Genomic DNA, 19870 nt, shown 5'->3' with positions numbered 1-19870 from the left:
GAGGGATGATGACAGAACTCCAGTGAAATGCTGCAGAGTTAAAACAGTTCAGTTTTTAAGAAGGTTAAAAATTTTCTCTAGCTAGAAGTGGGAAGCTTACATGAAAACCCTAAGTTTATGCAAAAGTAGAGCATTAAACATTTTCATTTCATATTAATTTGAAAATAAATGTTCTTTGAAGGTATGAACATCAGTGGCCAGTGTAAATATTTGAATATTTTTATTTGAACTATCAGTGTAAATATTTGCAATGTATCAGAGCATATATTTGCTAATCACTTCTTTTCTTTAAAACCATAATCAGATCGACAATACATAAAGGACAGAGATTCTGTGGAAAGGCTTCAAGAACCACTGCTGGATATTCTACAAAAAATCTGCAAACTTCACCACCCAGATAACCCTCAACATTTTGCATGCCTTCTGGGCCGTCTCACAGAATTACGGACATTTAACCATCATCATGCAGAGATGCTGATGTCATGGAGAGTGAATGATCACAAATTCACACCTCTTCTCTGTGAGATCTGGGATGTGCAGTGATGGATGCTTCTTTATTTTATCTTAGGAGAAATATCTTTTTAAAGGACCACATAGCACTTATTTTCATAGAGAAGTTCCCACTGTGCGTTATATTTTCTTTACTGCATTTTTATAGAAACATGCCATGGATTCATAAAAGTCATTTTGTCCACTATACACAGAATATTGTATAGCTATCAGATCCTCACATTTGAGTATAACTTTTTCTGTATTTATACCCTCTGACCAGGAAGAGCCCACCTGCTCTTCAGAGGAACCCAATTAATTCCTACTGCAATTAAGCTGTTGCAGTAACTGTTCCTCTGTAAGGAAATGGGGAAATGCAAGTTTCCATTCATAGTTTTTCATTGCAGTGTTTTTTTGTTCTTTACCTCTGACAAAGAATATATTCCAGATTGTTACAGTAATAAACCAGCTGAAATGGTTAATGCCATAGTAATTTGCTGTTCAACTCTGAAATGTGTTCATGTTAAGGTTTGCAAGATGCTCTTTCTTCACAAGATGAAAAATTATGTAATGGAGAAAAACCACATACACACAAAAACTCTTTTAATGCTATAACATGTAACTTCAATTGCTTTATTATTTCGAAGTAAAAATTATAGCGTATCTTCACTTTGTCAAAGTGTGTCACAGGTTATTTTGCTTTATGACTTTGACTGCTGGTGTTTAATAGCTCTCAGAAATACCATCGGCAGCATCCCTGGGACAGGTAAGCGTATCTGGATGCTGTGCGCGGAGTTGCGGATGCCGCCGGGGGCTGCAGGCAGGGTCGGGGGGACTCTTCGTGCCGGGCTCCGCTCCCAGTGGCGGGGGCAGCGCTGTGCCGAGCGCTGCGGGCTGAACGCCGGCTGCCGGGGGCCCTTCGGCTCCCAGCGCCCGGGGCTGCAGGCGGGCCGTGTCCCAGCCCGAAGGCGCTGTCCCAGCCCGGGGGCCGTGTCCCAGCCCGGGGGCCGTGACCCAGCCCGCGGCCGCTGTCCCGGGAGCGGGGCGGTGCCGCGGCTCCGGGCCAGGTGCGGCGGGCACGGCCCCGCCCCCGGCGCCGATTGGCGCTTTCGAAAGGAGCGGCCGGCGCGGCGGCGCCCGCTGCGCCGTGAGACCGCGGAACAGCACAGCACGGGACAGGACGGCACGGCAGAGTAAAGCACGGCGCGGCAGAGCGGTGGGTGTGACGGCAGCCCGCACCGGGGGGTGGCGGCGGCCCGGCCCCGGCCCGCGGGGGAGATGCGGGGCGCTGAGGGGCAGCGGGTCCGGTTCCGGCGGGGAGCGGGGCGCTGAGGCGGGCTGAGGGGCCGGGCGCGCAGCTCCGTAGCGGCGGCGCTCGGGGGGTCCTGAGCTGCAGGGGCAGCGCTGGGAAGGCGCTGAGAGTCCCGCGTGTCGGGGAGCCCCGGCAGAGCCCCGTGCTGGGCGGAGCCGCTCGCTGCCATCGGCTCGGTCACACGTCCAGGGGCAGCCATGCATCCAGCGTCTCTGTCACGGATGTCAGAAGGGAAGTGCCTCGAAACTTACCCTGGGGAAGGGAGAGGGGAGAGTTTTTGCATAACCGCCTTCCAACCAGTCTCTCCTGTGCGCCACGCAGGCGTTTGAGGATGCAGTGCTGTTTCTGTAGGAAATTTGTCCCAGTGCTCTTGGCTAAAACACTCATTCATATTGCTTAATAAGCCGAAAAGCGTCTGGCTCCTTTCTTTGCCCAAAAGCTGGCCGTGTTCCAGGGATGCTGTGTGTCACCTTTGGCATGGTATCAGATCAAGACATGGGAAAAAGTGCATGTATTCCTTTGGGAGCTATAAGGCCTAACGGGCCTATGCATTTGAAATTGTACCGGGTGGATCTTTCAGAATAATAGACGATTCTATATTTAAGTCATAATAAACTACTCCTGGCTGTGGCCAGCCAGCAGCCTGCTAAATGGGCATCGAAAAATGCTTTGCTGGAAGAAGTGTGGGTTAGAAATGGGAGGGAGAGAAGAACTTGCCTGTGTATGTGAGGGAGCAGCAGGGGCAGTGTGTCTGGTGTTAACCAGCCTCTGCCCAAACTGGATGCTCCTGTGGGAAAGCAGCCGTCTGCATGTCTCCTGCGGAGATGGCAGCTGGTGAGACGAAGTGCTCCTCCCTGATTTCAAGTGGGTTTCTCTGCTCTGACAGGTGTACCCAGGCCCTTTGTTGCCATTTGGTAGGGGAGAGTGTGCTCACTGCCTCTGCTTGTGTGCACTTCATGGACAGGTGAGGAGAGGCAGTCTTTGGGGAGAACAGTCAGTGTGCTTTAATGTAAGCAGTTGGCTGCCGCCTTAAAGCCCATCACCTCGGACTGACCAGTCTGGTTCTTTCTCTTTCATGCCTCTGAGGCCTCCCCAGGGAAGCAGAGCTCCTGCTGACTCAGTAACGCAACAAAAAGGCTCTGAAATTGCTGTAGTGATGGAGTAGCGCTCCGTTCAGTCTCTTGTGCCTACCCCTTTTCTTTTGCATGTTGGTAGATGTGTCTGTAAAAAAAATCTTGACTATCCTGTGGTAGGTTTCAACAGATACTGACATGACAGCTTCTTTCATTTTGGTCTGTTTATAAACATGTGTTTCAGTAGGTACTGTCAAGACTAAGCCAGTTGATCTGGGTTAGACTGTTGTGACTACCTTTGGGTGTTGATAGAGTAGAAGATGATGTTATATATCTTAAATATAGGGTGAAGATGTAGAAGCGTTTCTACCCAAGTGTTTTCTTAATGAGCCTGTTAACAGCAGGCAGTTTAATGAGCCAGTGAATCCCTTTAGGTTCCGCTTAAGCTAGGTCAATGGCTGCTTCATCAATGTTTTAGCTATCTGTAGGGTTGTGGATTTTGTTTGCTTGTTTGTTTACATGTAAGCTGTTCAGTCAAGTAAAATGGGATTTGGACTCGGTTCATCTTGTGCTACAGAATGGATTGTAATTACTGTAGCATGTCTTGCTGGTTGGGGCCCACTGAGTGATCTATAAATCCTGATACAGCTGATCCTAAGCAGGCTATCTCATGGAGTATCTAAGAGCACGTGTTAACACCCTGAAGTATTGTGTCAAGTGCTTTAGTATTTGCTGACTCTGCTGTTTCTCGGAGTGTCTGGGGGCAAAGTGCTGGGCATCTCTGTGGAGAGCAGAGGCAAACTGTGGTCTCGTAAGTCTGTGTGGGTCATGTCCAGGGTGTGTCTGCACCCCCTTTCCTGAGGAATGCCTGTCCCTATGCCACGTGTCAATAGATAGGCATGTTTTTCTCGTCTCTCTTACCCGGTGTTGATCCATAGCTCTAGTCCTTCACTGGAGGTTTGGCACTCAACCAGCTGAAGGCAATTCTTGCCTCTCCTGGTGTATCATTTGTGGCTGACCACCTGTCTCTCAGTAAATCAGTGTCTCTCGACTGATCCAGCTGTAAGGTGTGGCTGGGTGACAGCTCCTCTCCTTCGAGCCATTGGCAGCAGAAGTACCAGCAAAAATGACGGGTTTTCTGAAAGTGGGGTTGGTGGTGGGGGATCTCTATGCTTACTGAGCTTGGAACTGGGCTGGTTGCCCCCTGGTTGGCAAAAGCTCATGTTTCTGGTGTTTTCCTTGTTTTAAGGGGTGAAGCGGGGAGGGGAAAATGGAGAAGAAACAGCACCAGAAACAGTAGGAGGAAGAGGAAGAAATATTACAAGAATTGTTTCTACTGTGATGGGCTTATCCAGTCTTCTGTCCCAAGGGACCTTGAGGGTATCAAGGTCTGCCTGGAAATGATGATGGCACGGCCTGAAGCTGTGTGGGGGATGTGTTACAGTGTACTTTTATTCTGAGCTCCTTTCTTTCACAGACTTCAGTGTCAGAACACCAAATGCCTGTTGAATGAGAGCTGATAAAACTGGCATGGGTAGAAGCTGATGCAGTCCTATCTGGAGCTGCCAAAATTCAGTATCAGATACTTACTTCATTCATTATGTACAGCTTTTTGATGCAGGGAACCCAACTGGTTTTAGAAGAAGTCAGATTTGGTTATGACTCTGCCTGGTACTGCGGTATTCACCTCACCACAGCACCTTCTGCACATTTACAGGCTGACTACTTGAAGGTGGCAGATCTGGGTCTTCTCATCCCATGCCTCTTGCAGTAAGTGATAAGGCTCCATTAATCTGTATTCCCTGCAGTCTCTGAGCTGAACAGTTTGGCATCTGGAAATAGGCAATTGTTACTGCATTACTTTTCAACTCAAAATTCATGTACTGTAGCTCGCATCATCAGAGGGGGTTTTTGTTAAGTGTTTTTCAGATGCCCTGATAATAAGTGAAGCCTTTTGGCTTTCTAGGGAGCTCTGACATATGGGCTTACAAAATAACTTGTTTTAGAAGAGCAGGCCCTTGAAGTTCAAGTGCCACTATTTTCCTCAATCTCCTCTCTTTTTTTTTTTGTCAAGACTAGTTTTTGTTAGGCATGCCACAAAACTGCAGATACTGAGCATTCCTGTGATAGCTGCAGTGTGAATATTTTGCTTTGTTCATGTTTTGAGTGCTCCCTGTGAATTAGGCTGTTCTTTGTTTTCCCTTGGCAGTTAATATGCTAGAGCTCTTGTTAGCCTATATGGAACTCCTTATTTTAATGAGACCAGCTTCTCTACTGGCTGTTCTGCTGTTGTTTTATTTATTTTTTTTAATCAATGAAGCCTCTTATTGAGCTTCTCTTAGGACAATAGCTTTCTTATGCCAAAGGAAAACGTATTCCCCTGGACAAAGCTGTGGGAAGCATAACATGCTCATTAGTAATGCTTGGTATATACCCTTCCCTTCTCTTGTTCATTCATAGAAGGAAAAATGACATCAAGGAGAGGATGTCCCTTTCTTCTTTTTTTTTTTCTTCCCTAGAAATAAAAGGAAGGGGAAAGATATCACTGGAGTGTCTCTGATAAGGTCTGAGAAGTGCTAGCAGTCCTGGTACAAGGAAGTGTCTTCACCTGAAACCAAACTGGTTGCTCATTTGCCAGTCATAGAGGTAAGTTTTTTGAAATGCCTGATATGTGTGGTCCCATATAGTCTGTGAGGTTTAAGGCAGTGGGAAGGAGCAAAGGGGAGAAAATGACACCATTCTGCTTTCTATGTAGGATGAAAGGTGAGAATTTTTATGAGAATTGTGTTTTCTGTGATGGGTGGTTCAGTCTTTTGTCATAGGAAGGCCAGGTTGTGCAGGAGGGAAGATGCCATCTACATAAAAAGCCTAAATATCTGGGACAGGAGAGGAAAAATACCTAATTTTAAATGAAAACAGATGAGTCAAAAATGTCTAATAGTGTCAGCAGTCTGGTTTTCAGTTTAACCAGTAAGATGATATTTTATTGCAGCTATTGAGTAACAGAGCAAGTAAGTTTTTAACAGGTTTCAAGATGCAGATAGGAACTTTTTGACATTGTAAAATACCACTGGAAAACGATTATAGAGAAATACCCTCTGTACACATGCATGCAGCTAACCTGGCAATGCTGCACATCCTTAGACCTGGAGCCTCCAAGGAAAGACTTACTAATCTTTAGCCCAGTGTAGAGCTTGTGCTGGATTTTCCCATGGTTGAAAGTATTGCTGGAAAATAAAATGTGGGCTTCAGGAGAGAAAGCATTGACTGGATTGTATCTATAGTTTCCTTAATGTTCCTTTTGCCAGGGATTTGTACTGCTAACTATGTTGCTGCAATAGTTTGCAGCATTCTGTTGAAAACTTAGTGCATGCGTGCTGTCTGCAAAGTCACAGTTGCAACAGAGATTTATAAAAACATTGATTTCTCTCACATGTCTATGCTAGAACTTGATGATCTTTAAGATTCCTTCCAAGGCTCACCGTTCTATGATTCTGTTAGAGAAAATCTTATTTGTCAAAATTATTTCTTTGCTTTAAGGTTTTCATGGTATTCCAAGTATTTAATGTCAACTCAGTATGCATATATCTGTCTGCACACATGTATGAGATACACTTGTGATAACTTGGAAGGAAAAATCAGAGCCAACAGCGTTAAATCCAAGAATGCTTTGAATGTGCATTACTCTTTGACAAAATAAATGTCATACAGCTCCTAAAAATCTTGCCAACTTTGGAGCATTGTTTATGCATACAAAGTTATTTGCCACTTTTGCTGTAATAACTACATTTTTATCGAAGGGCAGAGAACTGAATTTGACTGAGTACTGGATCAAAACTTTAGCTACTAAGATATTTCCCTCTTTTCCCTTCCCTTCCTATTAGACTCATTCTTATTTTTCCAAAACAGCACTGATGGGTTTTTCCTCAGGATTTTCATGAAAGCAGGAGAGACTGTAATAAAAATCTTTTATTTTTCCCCAGGAGGAGAAACTAATGTAAAGCAGGTGACCATGCAGAATGCAGTTCAGGTAAATGCCTTTTGAAGTGTTTAAATCCTGTATAAATGTATAATACTTTCTCTTTTTAATACAAAAGTTTACCCTGAAGCAGATAAAATACTAGATTCCCCAGTTACCTCTGATTTAAAAAAAAGTAGTTGTTTTCCCCTTTTACAAGAAGCAATGTGACAAGGATAACCCACTGTTATTATCAGATAGATGACCCTTTCACTTCTTATTGCTGTTAGCTAAGGTTTTGAAGTCAAAGCCTGAGATTATTGAAAAATTTCCATCATGATTAAGAAGTGCTTTTTTAGTAACCTTTTATTCTAATTAATCACTTAAGTATAAATAAATAAATGTATTTTACATTCACACTGAACTGAAGGAAAATAGTTAAGAATACCAGAACGATTCTGGTATTATTCAGTCAAAAATTATTCAGAAAAAAATCTGGAAATTTTTCTTCACAAAATTTCAGTGTGATCCTTTTCTTGAAGCGTAAATTACCTTTCATTTACAATATATACAGTTCTGAAGAGAAATGCTAAGTATTTGTGTTCAAGAAATGTGTTACATCCTTGCATGGAAGCATTTCCTCTTTTGATGATATCATTTTTAATGATTTAAGCACAAAATGGCTCTAAAACATTTGATTAAGAAATCAGCAGTCAGTAATAAATTATACGATAATTTGCTGATTTCGTGACTTAAAATAGGCTGAGTTTAAAAAACCCAAAGCATTTAATGCATGTTGTTTTTATTCTATATTCAGGCAAGTATGTAATTTTAAATCCAAGGGAGTCAAGAGAAGGAATGCAGTGGTATATTGATGCAGGGGTTACTAACAAGAGCAGAACCATTTGATTGCTCTGTTGGTTTGCCATATCTGTTGAAAGGGAAGTGAACATTCTTTGAATAATAGTTCTTCAGTCTAATTCAGAAGCACAAGTTTTTGTCATCTGACTGCAAATATTAGAACCTCCTGTCTTCCACTTACTGGACTCCTCTGCAGGTGTGGTTTGGAGATGAGCTTCCCTTGAGTCCCCGGAGTCCCCTGACTCCGAGGCACGGGCCGGGTCTGGCAGATGTGTGCCTCTATGACCAATGGATATCTGTGAGACACGAGGCCACTTTGGTGCCCATGCAGGAAGATCTCTCCATTTGGCTGTCTGGCTTGATGGGTGAGCTTAAAAATAAATCACTCTCTCATGAATTTCAAAGCACTTGCAATATTCTAGTCAGCACTGACGTGTAATATCTGTAGTACTATAAAGAGCTGGTGTATTTGAGTTTGAATGGCTGGGAGAATTGCATTAAAACACATGCTTTGATTTCAGTTTTATTAGCTGCCACCTCTTAAGGGTTGCACAATTAATAATTCTAATTTATATTTATGAATCTTTTTCGTGTAATTAAAATCTGATTGAACTAAATATTTTATTTTATTTTACTAATATATTTCTTCTGTTTTTCTTCCAGTCTTTAACACTGGAATGCTGTTTGAGTTGTCTGTAAGTTCATATGAAACTTCTTTACCTTCCGTGGAGTAACTGTAATATTGATCTTCTTTTTCTTAAAGGAATGGAAGTTAAAGCAGAACAGCTGCTAGAAGAACTTGATAATGGGGTACTGCTTTGCCAATTGATTGGTGTTCTTCAAAACACAGTTAAAAAATGTTGTAGCACAAATAACTTAAGGGTGAGTTGAATAATGATTTTTTAAATACAAGGTCCTAAATTTCAAGTAGTAGTTACAGGGAAAGCAGGTGAGTGAGGCTTCCCAAAGAAGTGTTTTGTATGCTGTGTATCCAGAGACTGATTAACAACAAAGTGGCTTTATAGATGGATAAACTCATCCAATAAATTGCTTGCTTTGTTAATCACACCCTAAGGTCTTTACTAGGTTCTTGATTTGATTTCAGTAAAAATCTTGCCAGAGGAAGATCTAGTCCAAGTCTGGAGTTTGTTCCCCTGACACCAATATGGGTTGTTACTAAGATATCCATTGGCAGTTGGTGGTATGTTTTATGCCAGAAAGTGGTGGCTGAACTCGGGTGTACAGGTCAGCATAAAAGTATCCAGACCTGCAGATGGGCTGCAGTGTTTCCATTGAGAGGCAGTGCTTAGTTGAAATGTGAATCTCAAGCAAGTCTCTGTTACTTTGGAGTACAAAGGCTGCAGAACTAAGGACAGTTCACTCAGTGACTATTCACAATGATAAAGTAGAATGCCTTCTATATTAGTGTAGCTTTTTTCATGGAATGCATAGTGAGGTGAACACAAAATAGTTACAACTGTTTCTATACTCTGAATTTAGGGTGTATTTTCCTTTGTAAATATGCTTTGAAATCTGTTGGCAATGTTGATGTGTACAATGTACTTTTTGTTTTCTTCCCTTGCCAGAATTTTCCTATGAGAAAAGTTCCATGTAAGAAGGATGCTCCATCAGGATCTTTTTTTGCCAGAGATAATACAGCCAACTTTCTTAACTGGTGTAGAGCCATTGGAGTTGATGAGACATACCTCTTTGAATCCGAAGGCTTAGGTAACTCTCTCTTTTTGTAAGATTTGCTTTGATCTCTGTGTGAATCACTACCTGGTCAGGGAGATGCCTTGTTACAGACTTTTGAACTTTTTCTCTTGACTCTGCATGTGTCGTGCAAGCTCTTATTTATTTTAAGGCAGTGTCCAAGTACAAGCATTGAAAAATCAGTTCAGTGACTAATATAACTTGCAAAATGCTTTTCCAAACTTTTGAAAGTTACTGTGTGGGATGAAGTGGGGACTGAGAGCTGTGCAACAAAATACTGTGTTTTTCTTCAGTAAAAAGAACTACTGAGAAACAGGAGAAAAGTGTGGTTTCACTTTCTGTGTGTGGGAAGACCACAGGGCCATGGGGTCAACTCACAATAAGGTCCTTTATTTGGCATTACAGCTCATTCTTCTTGCAAAAATCCCTCAGAATAATACATTCAATATGGTTAAATTTGGTAACAACATCAGGGCATTGTGTGTGAAGTGGCAACAGCCTGTTGGTAATTAACATTTACTTCAGGACACAACATTACTCTAAACCATTTGTATTTTCCCATTTAGTAAGATAGCTATAAAAATAAATATTACCAACTATGAGCATGCCTGAACCAGTGCACAACTGGTGCTGTATAGCATCTTCTAGATTGGCACGATGGAATAAAATTTTTTTGTCTGCTAGTTAAGAGGATTGTACTTTCATCACATAATAAATAAGGAAATGCTCTTCTACTAGCTATTATGTCAGTAAAAATGAATTAATACAAAACTTTCTTTGACAAGCCAAATTCTGTTTTTTGTTGTTTGGGTTTTTTTTTTTAGTAAGCAAAATATCTGCCTGTCAGCAGATTAGCAAAAAACTGAGAACTATCTTTGTTTTCAGTAATTGTATGAAATTGTCATAATATTTACTGTATTTCAAAGTCTTTGTTCCATTAATGCTATTAATTAGCATTAATGTTAATTAAATGCTATTTACATACTGGCTGGACTGCCCATGCATCTCTACTGGATAAGTCATCTTTTAAAACAGTTGAGAAAACTCCATCATTTACATATTTCATTTTGATTAACTAGTGAGTGTATCTTTCTTCAGTGCCAGGAAATACAGAGTAGAACTGAGTTACAAGAATATTTTAATTTTTTTTTAGTTCCTTGTATGAATTGTATTGCTTAAACATGTTAGTTCCTGTAAGTGGACAGGTAACTAGAACCTGTTTAGCTTCCCTGTGATAAGCAGACATGATTTCCTAGTGCTGTGGCTTTCACTCATTGCAAAGAAGTGTTTTGAAGTCTGTAACTCTTGACACAGGCTTGCTTTGTGTCATAAATATCTTCTGTGAGCCTTTTTGGCAGTTGAAATGAGCAGACTTGCAGCCTCCTAGATGAAACATTCTTTCCACTGATGTTTTTCATCAGACTTTGAAGCCATTCTTCATGAATGAAACAGGGGAAGGATAATGTGACAAAATTGTCTTTTTCCCATCAGGGACATATAGCAGCACCTCCTGAAAAGTGTAGATGATTGGGAAGGAAATAAATCAAGAGGCTCCTGAGACAGCAGAAATGAAGAGTAGGCATCATGGGGTGCCCTTTGACATCAAGCCAAAACAAATGTCTTGATCTTTGCTAGGGATGTGTTTGGATTTTTCCCTTTTGGACTCAAGCAAATTAAAACACTTTTGTTACAGCTGGCTAATACACACACACACACATATGCACATACGCTAAAAAAGAGATTAATTGGCCTCTAAAAGTAGCTTTAGATTATGGCTTTGTCAACTTTCTATTCTAGATTTACCCTTTGTAATCAGATCTTTTAAAAAGCAGACTTAGAAGCTGGAGTAGATGATATAAACATCATCATAAAATCTGACTTCATACTTGGATTATACTTTAGGAAACATTTAAAGCAAAGGCATTTCAAATATCAAATTGATATCAGAGGGATGTTGGATTTCATCTGTAAATATAGAGCTGGCACTTTTGAAGCAGTGATAAGAACAGATCTGTTGCTTACTGAACTGGTAACAGTCACCCAGATTGTTCTTTCCCAGCAGAGGTTTAAAACCACTCAGGCTGCCTGGCTGTGTAGCCATCCTCTTGTTTGCTGGGGCCTTTGCAGTGTATCTTCTTGTAGATAACCTCCATGCATGTACCTAGCTGTGTCTATTGGCATGAGCATGAACAGATCTGTGTATTTTCCTTTTTGTCATGGTTAAGTGCTCTTCATGTTTAAGACTGTGATATTGCATTTGGGAGTAGGGAATGGGAAGCATTCACATCTCTTTCTTTCCTGTTCTCATCAAGAAAGAAGATTATAAAACATATTTCTCTTAGGAGGAAGAGTGGTTTCAGGAGTGCCAGGATGGGTTTAAAGATTTTATGGAATAGAAAATTAGAGTTGTAAAGCACGTAGTGCATTGTCAATGATAATGTACCTTGCCTCTGAGTAGGATGATGGGAAATTTATAGTCATGGATGCCTCATCTTCCCTTCTCTTGGCTGTACCAAATTGCATAGGCCTCCTGCAATAAATACGAACTACAACTCCTATTTATTCTCTTCCCTTTTAGTGTTGCACAAGGATCCAAGACAAGTGTATCTTTGTCTGCTGGAAATTGGACGCATTGTATCCGGGTAGGTGATCCACACATGCTCCCAACAAGAAATTGAAGGGCACATCCTACTAAGTAAAAGCTAGGACAAAGATAGGACATTATTTGCAGCTGTCAAGTGATGTTAATTCTGTGCAAAAAGTAATGAGTAGCTTTTCTAGGACCATCATACAATGTGAATGTTTTTTCAAATATTTATTGGACTCTTTCCTTGGAGAGGTGCTGTTCCATGCTGGTTTCTATAGCTGTGTGTTTAAGTTATACATTCATCTTATAGATAATATGTACTTCTTGGAAGAGTTCACTGAGTACGATTAAGTACAATTTTAAGGGTTACAATTTTTCCACTTTTTGGAAGGTATCTCTTTATTATCTAAATGTAGGCTTTATTTATAGTGCAGAGCTGGAAGATTTAAGATAGTCTAAATTGGATGTGACCTCAACTGTGTAATTTTGGCAGTGTTTTTACTGCATCCTCTGGTAACACCAAGGCTACCTTAGGAAGGACTTCTGCTAGAAACTCAGAGATGGTCCTTCTCTTGGATTATTAAGGCAATTACTCCTCTGATTGATTCAGATGTCCTTGTCTGTCAAGCCACTTATAATTTTGCAAGTTTGTTATCATCAATTTCTTTTTGTTTTCTTTAGTAAATAAGTAATTAAACACTCTGCTTTGGTATTTGAGGTATGGAGTTGAACCTCCTGTACTTGTAAAACTAGAGAAGGAAATTGAGCTAGAAGAAACCCTGCTGATGACCTCTGGGCCACCATCACCTCTTAGCACACCAAAGTCATGTTGTCACCATGGGGAGCTACATGAGGCAGTAAGTGCTACTTGCTTAATGTGATATGGGCTTTAAATTAAACTCTTAGTTATGAACTTGTATGATCCAGCTTAGTAAGGACAGGCTGGTTTTCATCTAATATGTGTGAGCCTCCTCAAACAGAAGGGTATCTTTTTATCATTTTTTTTGTTTTGTTTTGAAAATGTAACTAAAACGCTGTTCTATATGTTTTGGAGTGCATAGAACCTACATTGATTTCCTTTCCCCTCTTCCTTTTCCTTGCTTCTTTGAGTATAAGAAATGCTCTCATTCAGTTTTTCTGGTGTCGCTATTCTATGACTGCAATGAATGTTGCTCTTCAATTTGATCTTTTCGTAAAACTTCATCAGCTGTTAAAGTAGGCTTTGATGAAAATCTTTTGAAAGAAGAGTTTAAAGTCAAATGTCTGTAGCTGTACCAATTGGAAATGAATATGTATCCAGAAAAGGAAATTATTTGTACAACTTGTAAACTGATCCAGAGGAAATGATGAACAATTTTCCTATTTTGCTTAAAAATTCTTTTGTTTTAAAGGTCCTCTGTGTTGTAATGTAAAAACTCTGTTTCTTTGGGAATGTCAGCCACCAGGCCCTTACTTTCTCTGAAAACTCACTATTTCTCCTTCTTGGCAATAATCGCACCCTTCCAGGTTGTTGCTTTTCTAAGCGGCTCTTAGAGGCAGATCTTCTCTAACTCAGCATTTCTTTGGGGACTCCTTTTCCCCTTTTTTCAGTTGTTTCCTTCTTGGGTCTTCCATATTAACAGAAGATTAACTCAATAGATGGTTAAACTTGTGCTTCTGTCAAAATACTAACAAATGCTTTCAATTTAATAACTAGGTAAAACATATAGCAGAAGATCCTCCCTGCAGTTGTTCCCATCGATTTTCAATTGAATACTTGTCAGAGGGACGTTATAGGCTGGGAGATAAAATACTCTTCATAAGAGTAAGTAGTTTTTTAGAACTCCAATTTATATTTATTTTGCGGAGAGAAATGGTTTTAAGTGAAATACCTCATTTTTGTGGAGTTGTTTTAGAATTACAGAATTATTTAGGTTGGGACAACTTGACATTCAATCCCTTATTCTAAATAGGTGTAATTACTCCATTCTTTAGATCTCCGATCCACAAACATTGATTTTACAACCACAGTAAACTAAGATAATGTTTCTCTGTGGTGTCTCTAAAATTTCAGTAATGACTTGCAACATAAATAAGGATAATGACATAGAATATCCTAAGAGTGTTGCTTGTTCAAAATCTAGATTCTTGGGGTTTATAATTTCGGGGTTGTTGAGTACTCTCATCAGCAATCATAAGAATTTGTGTTGCAAGGACGTAATTTAAATTCAACCCATGCCCAGAACTCCATACACTAAGCAAAGATTCCTACAGAATGGTTAAAATGTCTTCTGTAAAGATGTTTCCATTATTTTCTGACACAGAAATACTACCTGTGCAGGAGAAGCTATCTAATAAAATAATTGGGAAGCAAATCCTTGTTTATAACATAATTTCTGTTTTAAAATGTTTCTCTGTAAGAAAGGAAGTGCTATTTTTAGTCAATTTCAATAGGTGGCAATGTAAGATGAAGAAAAATAAAACAAGAATTTCTCTTGTTCTTCTGCTCCCCCTCCTTCTTCCCCATTCTCAGATGCTACATGGCAAGCATGTGATGGTACGTGTTGGTGGAGGCTGGGACACTCTTCAAGGTTTTCTGCTCAAATATGATCCATGCCGAGTGCTTCAGTTTGCAACTCTGGAACAAAAAATCCTGGCATTTCAGAAAGGGGTCACCAGTGATAGTGTCCCCAGCTTGTCAGCTAGAAATCAGGAGCCTCCTCTTATGAATCCAATGTCAGCTGTCAATATGTTTCAAAAGCAGCCATCAAAACCTCCTGCTCCTGTTTTAGGTCTTGGGGCCAGTGCCAAGAAGACTTTAGCTAAACGTCCTCAGTCCCCTGCCCTGGCATCACCCAGAGTGACCCCATCTTCCACTGCCAAATCATCCACAGTCAGGTCCAAATTACAAGGGTCCTCAGCAATAGGTGTGCAGTCTCCTTTCAAACCATTAGCTGGCACCTCAAAGAAACTGGAGTCTCCTGCATGCAACTCACCAGCTTCTGCTCCTTCACAGCCTGGAAGCAAAAGTTCTTCACGTGCAGGAACAAGAACAGCTCCTGCTCCCTCTGAAACGTTGCGCAAACGTATTCGGTCCCCTGATGATACCAAGGTGAAATTTGCCCTGCCTCGGGGCTCCCCAGCACCAGCACTCCATCGTGCCCCCTCACCCTCTAAAAAACAACCGTCTCTCTTGTCTGGGACAGCTGGAACAACCACTCCAAAACAGAAGTGTGTCCCTGCTAAATGCAGACCTGTATCTGTCACTAAAACAAAGGTGAATTCAGCTGCTCCCAGGGCTGCTCGGCTGCCGGTTACAAATCTGCGCACTGTTGCCAAGTTTGCACATTCCCAGCAACTCCTTGCAAAACCTCCTGAAAACGATATTCACATCTCAGGTGCTGGGTCTCAGCATCCTCAGAGAGCCCCACAAACAACTTCTAACCTAGCAAGGAACTTGAAAACTGCTTCTGAGCTAAAACTTTCCGCTTCTGCACCTTCCCTTGCCGTTAGCAAAACATCAAAGTCACCACCTCCATTGTTACCTACAAGCAAAAATGTGTCATCAGCTGGCAGCAAGCAGCCAAATGCCAGTAATCCCCCTCAGGTTGGAGCCTCTTTATCCAAACCTGCTGAACGCACACCTTTGTCTGTTGTACGGCTTCCTCAAACTTCAGCCAAAGCAGCAGTGACCAAAAAGCCAGCACAGCCTTCCACAAAAGGTCAGCATTCAACCAAAAATTTGCAAACAAACAAAAGCTTGACCCCAGCAGCCAAGAAAGCACTCCCAAAGGAGCAGGCATATAAAAAAGGAGCATCTGGTGCATCAAAAGTTCCTCTTACGAAGAGCAGGCAAGATGATCACTATTTTGTTATGACAGGGACTAAAAAGCCCAGAAAGTAAACTAATTTGTTACTTTCTGCGGAAGTCTCTGTTTTGTTCAAAAGGGCCTCTTGTAACTGCTACACTGAGGACAAGGGAAAAAAGCTAAATAACACTACATTTAATATGAAATATTAGGTATAACCTGCCTTTTGCTGCCTAACTTACTGTAAGAACTGTGTTTATTTTGCGGTTTAGAAACTTCTATTTGGATATGTTTAGAACTGAGCTTACTTGCTGTGTGGCACTGTGGAATGGCAAATATCCTTGCTGCAAAAAAGTGTGGGAGAGGAAAGGGGAATTAAGGCTGATGCTTTGCAGCAGAACTCTGGTGGTTCTGGCACATCTGCATTGAGATGTGTGGCAAGCAACAGAGCTGTGCACAACTGTAAAATTTCTAATACCTCAAACAAAACTGTGGGTTTTGTTCACTGGTATCCTGGAACCCAAATCTGGTTCTTTGGAAAGAGAAGAATTTTCTAGTGCTGTTTAGATTTGACAGATGCTGTTATCAGTGTTCATTGTGCTCCCTCCCATATGCCTTAAAGTGGTTTCAGCTCACTTGGAAGTGGAGCTTGGTTTGGTTTAAATTGGACACTGATAATCATGGCCTTGATTGCTCACTTTCATTGTGCCTTAGCCTCTCAAATTCAGAACAGAACTCTCCAGTGAACAATACTACCTTTAAAACCAGGGCAGATAACTTTGCTTAGTCCATGTTCAAACCTGACTAGCTTTCCTAGAAAGCTCTTGCTGCATGGAGAGTTGCTTCTGAGTTCTAGGGAAGACACTTGTCCCTGGGCTGGAGCCCATCACCAGCTTCTACTCCTGGGCTGGAGCCCCGAAACAGCTCCTGCTGCAGCAACACTGAGCTGCAAGCACTGACCTGTTCTAGCAGAGCTTTACTGCTCTGCAGGAGTGGCCTTTGCATGTAAGACTGAATTGCCAAATACTTTTCTCAGTGCTACGGGTTAATTTTTGTTGGACTCTAGTCTGCAGGGGCCTTTCTTGTTTTGTTTGTGGACACCTTTTTCCTGGCTCTCCTCTATCACTCTCTGGAGGTGAGAAATAGTTTCCCAAAGAGGAATATAGTAATATAACCTGCATTTGCCTTTAAACATCTTAAAGTGCCAGAAAGCTATGCACTGTTTACACCCAGCTCCTGAAGTCTTTTAGTGAGTTAAACATCTGTGGTGCTCAACACCTTTACCCTTGGGAAGTGAGCTTCATGGTAGATTGAGAACTACTGTCTTTGGGAGTAGTGCTGTTTTTGTTATTTTGGAGTTAATGAACAGTTGTCCCTCCAGACTCTGAGGAGCTCTGAAGGTCTTCGAAGACACACTGGTGGTTTCCACAGACCATCACTTCTGCCCTCCATTCCCAGTCTATTTATGGGCAGGAGTGGATGTCACTGCCATAAAGGCTCCTGCATGGTGGAACTGGGAAGTCTTTTTAAAAGGAGAAGAGTTCCATGGAATATATAGTTTCTGTTGTTAAGGGGTTTTATTTTAGTTGTTTTTTTTTTTTCCTGGAACTAGAGTAAGCAAACATCGTAAACTGAGTTCTCATGCGATGTGGCAGAGTCATAGATCTGCTTTTCTGAGCACCTTGTTAGCTTATTTTATTTAATTTATGATTCTATTTATGCATATCTACTGTACAATACTGTTCACAACCTGCTGGGTGTAAGCAGTAGATGCCAGTATCCAAACTGTAGGAGGAAAAGAGATCTGTTTTGATAACATGGACACAAGTCCCATAGGATCCCATCCAATGTTGTCTGTTTGGGGAAGGCCTTGGGCTTGCTTGTTTTATATGTACGCTGGTCAGAGCCACTGCTACACTGTTAGGCAGAGTATTGACTATAGTGGTTTCCTGTCAGGTTTGATAAATCTGGCACATGGCTTCATGTGCTGAAAGCATTTTACAGTAGATGGCTTGCTTTTCATTTTTGGGCTTCCAAATGATGAGTTACATGTGATATATCTCATGCAGATTAGCTGACTTCTTGGAGTTTTCTTTCTGTAATGGGTCTGGAAGAGATGGAGTTAACTTTCTTCATAGCATCCCATATGGGGCTGTGTGTTAGATTAAAGTCTAAGCCCATGTTGGTAACGTGCTGTTGTTTGTGCTGTTGCTGAACAACCCTTCCAGGGTCAAGTCTTTCTTTTTCCTGCTCTGCCCCCACAGTGAGTAGGCAGGAGATTGGGAGTGACATGGCTGGGAACTGGCCAACCTGAACTGGCCAAAGGGCTATTCCATATCATAAAGCATCACCTCAACAACAAAAAGAAGGAAGAGGTAGAGAAAGAAGGGTGTGAAGGTTGTGTGGCTTCTAAGGTGGTTGTTTGCCAGCTGGCTGGGCATCAGTCTGTCTGTGGGAGTAGTGAAAGATTGCCTTTGCATCACTTGGTGGTTTACTTTTCATATCTTTTCTTCATTCATTAAACTCTTTATCCCAGCCAGTGAGTTTTGCTTTTGCTGCTCCACTCTCCTTATCTTGCTGAGGGTGAAGGAGAGATAAGGGGAGTGAGGGGAGTGCACAGGTACTTGGCTTCTGAGTGGGGTCAACCCACAGCACCTTTTAAACCATTTACAAAGTTCTTAGCATCAGTTTAAACACTGAGGCTCTTGGATCATGGTCTCAGGCAATTTCTGCCTTTCTGAACTACAGAGAAAATTAAGCAAATGGCTTCGTCTTTGTCATATATAATGTCATGTAATAAACTGAATTTTAAAGTTCAAAACTGAAATAAAAATGCATATACTGTTACAGTTGAAACCTTAATAAGCTAATCTAAAGTTACACGTGGGTAGACTTGTTTGGTTTTATTATAAAAATACTGTATTTGAGCGTGATCCAACTTCTGTGGAAATTGTAGTCGCCAGCTGCATAGTCATGTAACATGAGGTGAGCCAAGAATAAAGTGTAACAAAGTACCTCCTGATGGAAATGGATACTATTTTTACAATGATTGTTGCCAAATAGCAAGTCTAATCTTCAATTTATATTACCTTTTATGAGGCAAAGATAATTTGGAGCGATAATCTGATTGAATTCTCCACCCTCTGTATGAGTACTTATTTAAAATAAACATACACTGCACCTTTTTATGTGCACAAGTTTCTTCTCCTGACATCTTTTTGCAGAGAGGGAAAAAGAATGCATTTCAGAAGGCTCATGTTTTCCCTCTGCCACTACATAAATAGTAGATTCCATCTCTGGCATAAATAGCTGAGTCTAATCCATTGCTTTGTTTGGAGTTCAGGACATTTTTACTCTGACCCTGTTGTCAGTGTGACTGATTGTGGGGAAGGGGCATCCTCATCTAGGAATGAGCCTAAGTAGTTCCAGATATACCAAAAAGTTGTGTCTGCAGCTCTACTTGGAATATAAAGCATCTGTGTGCCATATTTTCCCTGCTTATATCTTGTCAACAAAAGATCTCTCTGTCTGTTGCCATTAATGACAGAAATTTTGTTAGGTTTGTTGGGTGGAGAATTGGGTGTTCTCGCTGGAACCACCTGATAAACTTTTTTCCCCCTTCCCTATTCTGTTTTTTTTAACTCTTTTAAATCCTGCCTTTGTCTGCTCTTCCAAAGTGTCTTCAGTTCCTGGCAGTCTGGTGCTGGTGCCTAATCACACAGCCTTACCCTTCCCCTTCAGCTGTGTCTAGTAAGCATGTGCAAGTGGCATCTACCATCCTTGTTCCTACAGGACCAAGCTCTGCATAGGTGTTAGTTGCAGCTGTTTTTTTTAAAGAGATGCTGGTACAGCTGGCCAATAAAATGTAAAGGCAGTCCAAGATTTTCTCAGGTAAGTATCCTAACCCTATTTTTTATATCCTAATCATATCTATCTATCTATCTGGCAAATTTCAGGGCAGTTTTCCTTCTAAAACTTGAAGCACCCATAACTTTGAACATCAAACTTGGCAGCTCCTTTTCTTTTTCCCTGCAGGGAAAGTGAAATCTGTTAGGTGAGTTCTATGGGGTCATCCGGTGTCTGTTAATT

The 19870-nt window shown here is 41.2% G+C and overlaps 2 protein-coding genes across 5 annotated transcripts in view; both read left to right on the top strand.

Annotated features, from left to right (window-relative positions):
- Positions 1–906, top strand: part of NR1H4 (nuclear receptor subfamily 1 group H member 4) — a 30720-nt gene extending 29814 nt beyond the window's left edge. For 2 of the 3 annotated variants that reach the window (XM_030960377.1, XM_030960376.1), the window contains one exon: positions 305–543. In XM_030960377.1, the coding sequence (XP_030816237.1) occupies positions 305–543 (239 nt within the window). Of the gene's footprint in view, positions 1–304 lie in introns of all 3 variants that reach the window. The other variant, XM_030960374.1, reaches the window with a different exon arrangement.
- A 714-nt stretch (positions 907–1620) lies between these two features.
- Positions 1621–19046, top strand: GAS2L3 (growth arrest specific 2 like 3). 2 transcript variants are annotated; one of them, XM_030960995.1, is made up of 11 exons: positions 1621–1705; positions 4483–4644; positions 5394–5520; positions 6858–6904; positions 7890–8058; positions 8457–8575; positions 9280–9421; positions 11985–12048; positions 12712–12850; positions 13690–13797; positions 14506–19046. In XM_030960995.1, exons 4-11 carry the CDS (start codon positions 6887–6889, stop codon positions 15874–15876), a joined length of 2130 nt encoding a protein of 709 aa, XP_030816855.1. In that variant the 5' UTR covers positions 1621–1705; positions 4483–4644; positions 5394–5520; positions 6858–6886; the 3' UTR covers positions 15877–19046. The 2 variants fall into 2 exon arrangements, with proteins under 2 accessions (XP_030816855.1, XP_030816856.1); XM_030960996.1 differs by having other exon boundaries at positions 1677–1705; positions 4592–4644.
- Positions 19047–19870: the final 824 nt, after the last annotated feature.

Source organism: Camarhynchus parvulus, chromosome 1A, assembly GCF_901933205.1.
Source record: "Camarhynchus parvulus chromosome 1A, STF_HiC, whole genome shotgun sequence".
NCBI lineage: Eukaryota > Metazoa > Chordata > Aves > Passeriformes > Thraupidae > Camarhynchus > Camarhynchus parvulus.
This window is presented reverse-complemented; position numbering and strand designations above follow the sequence as displayed.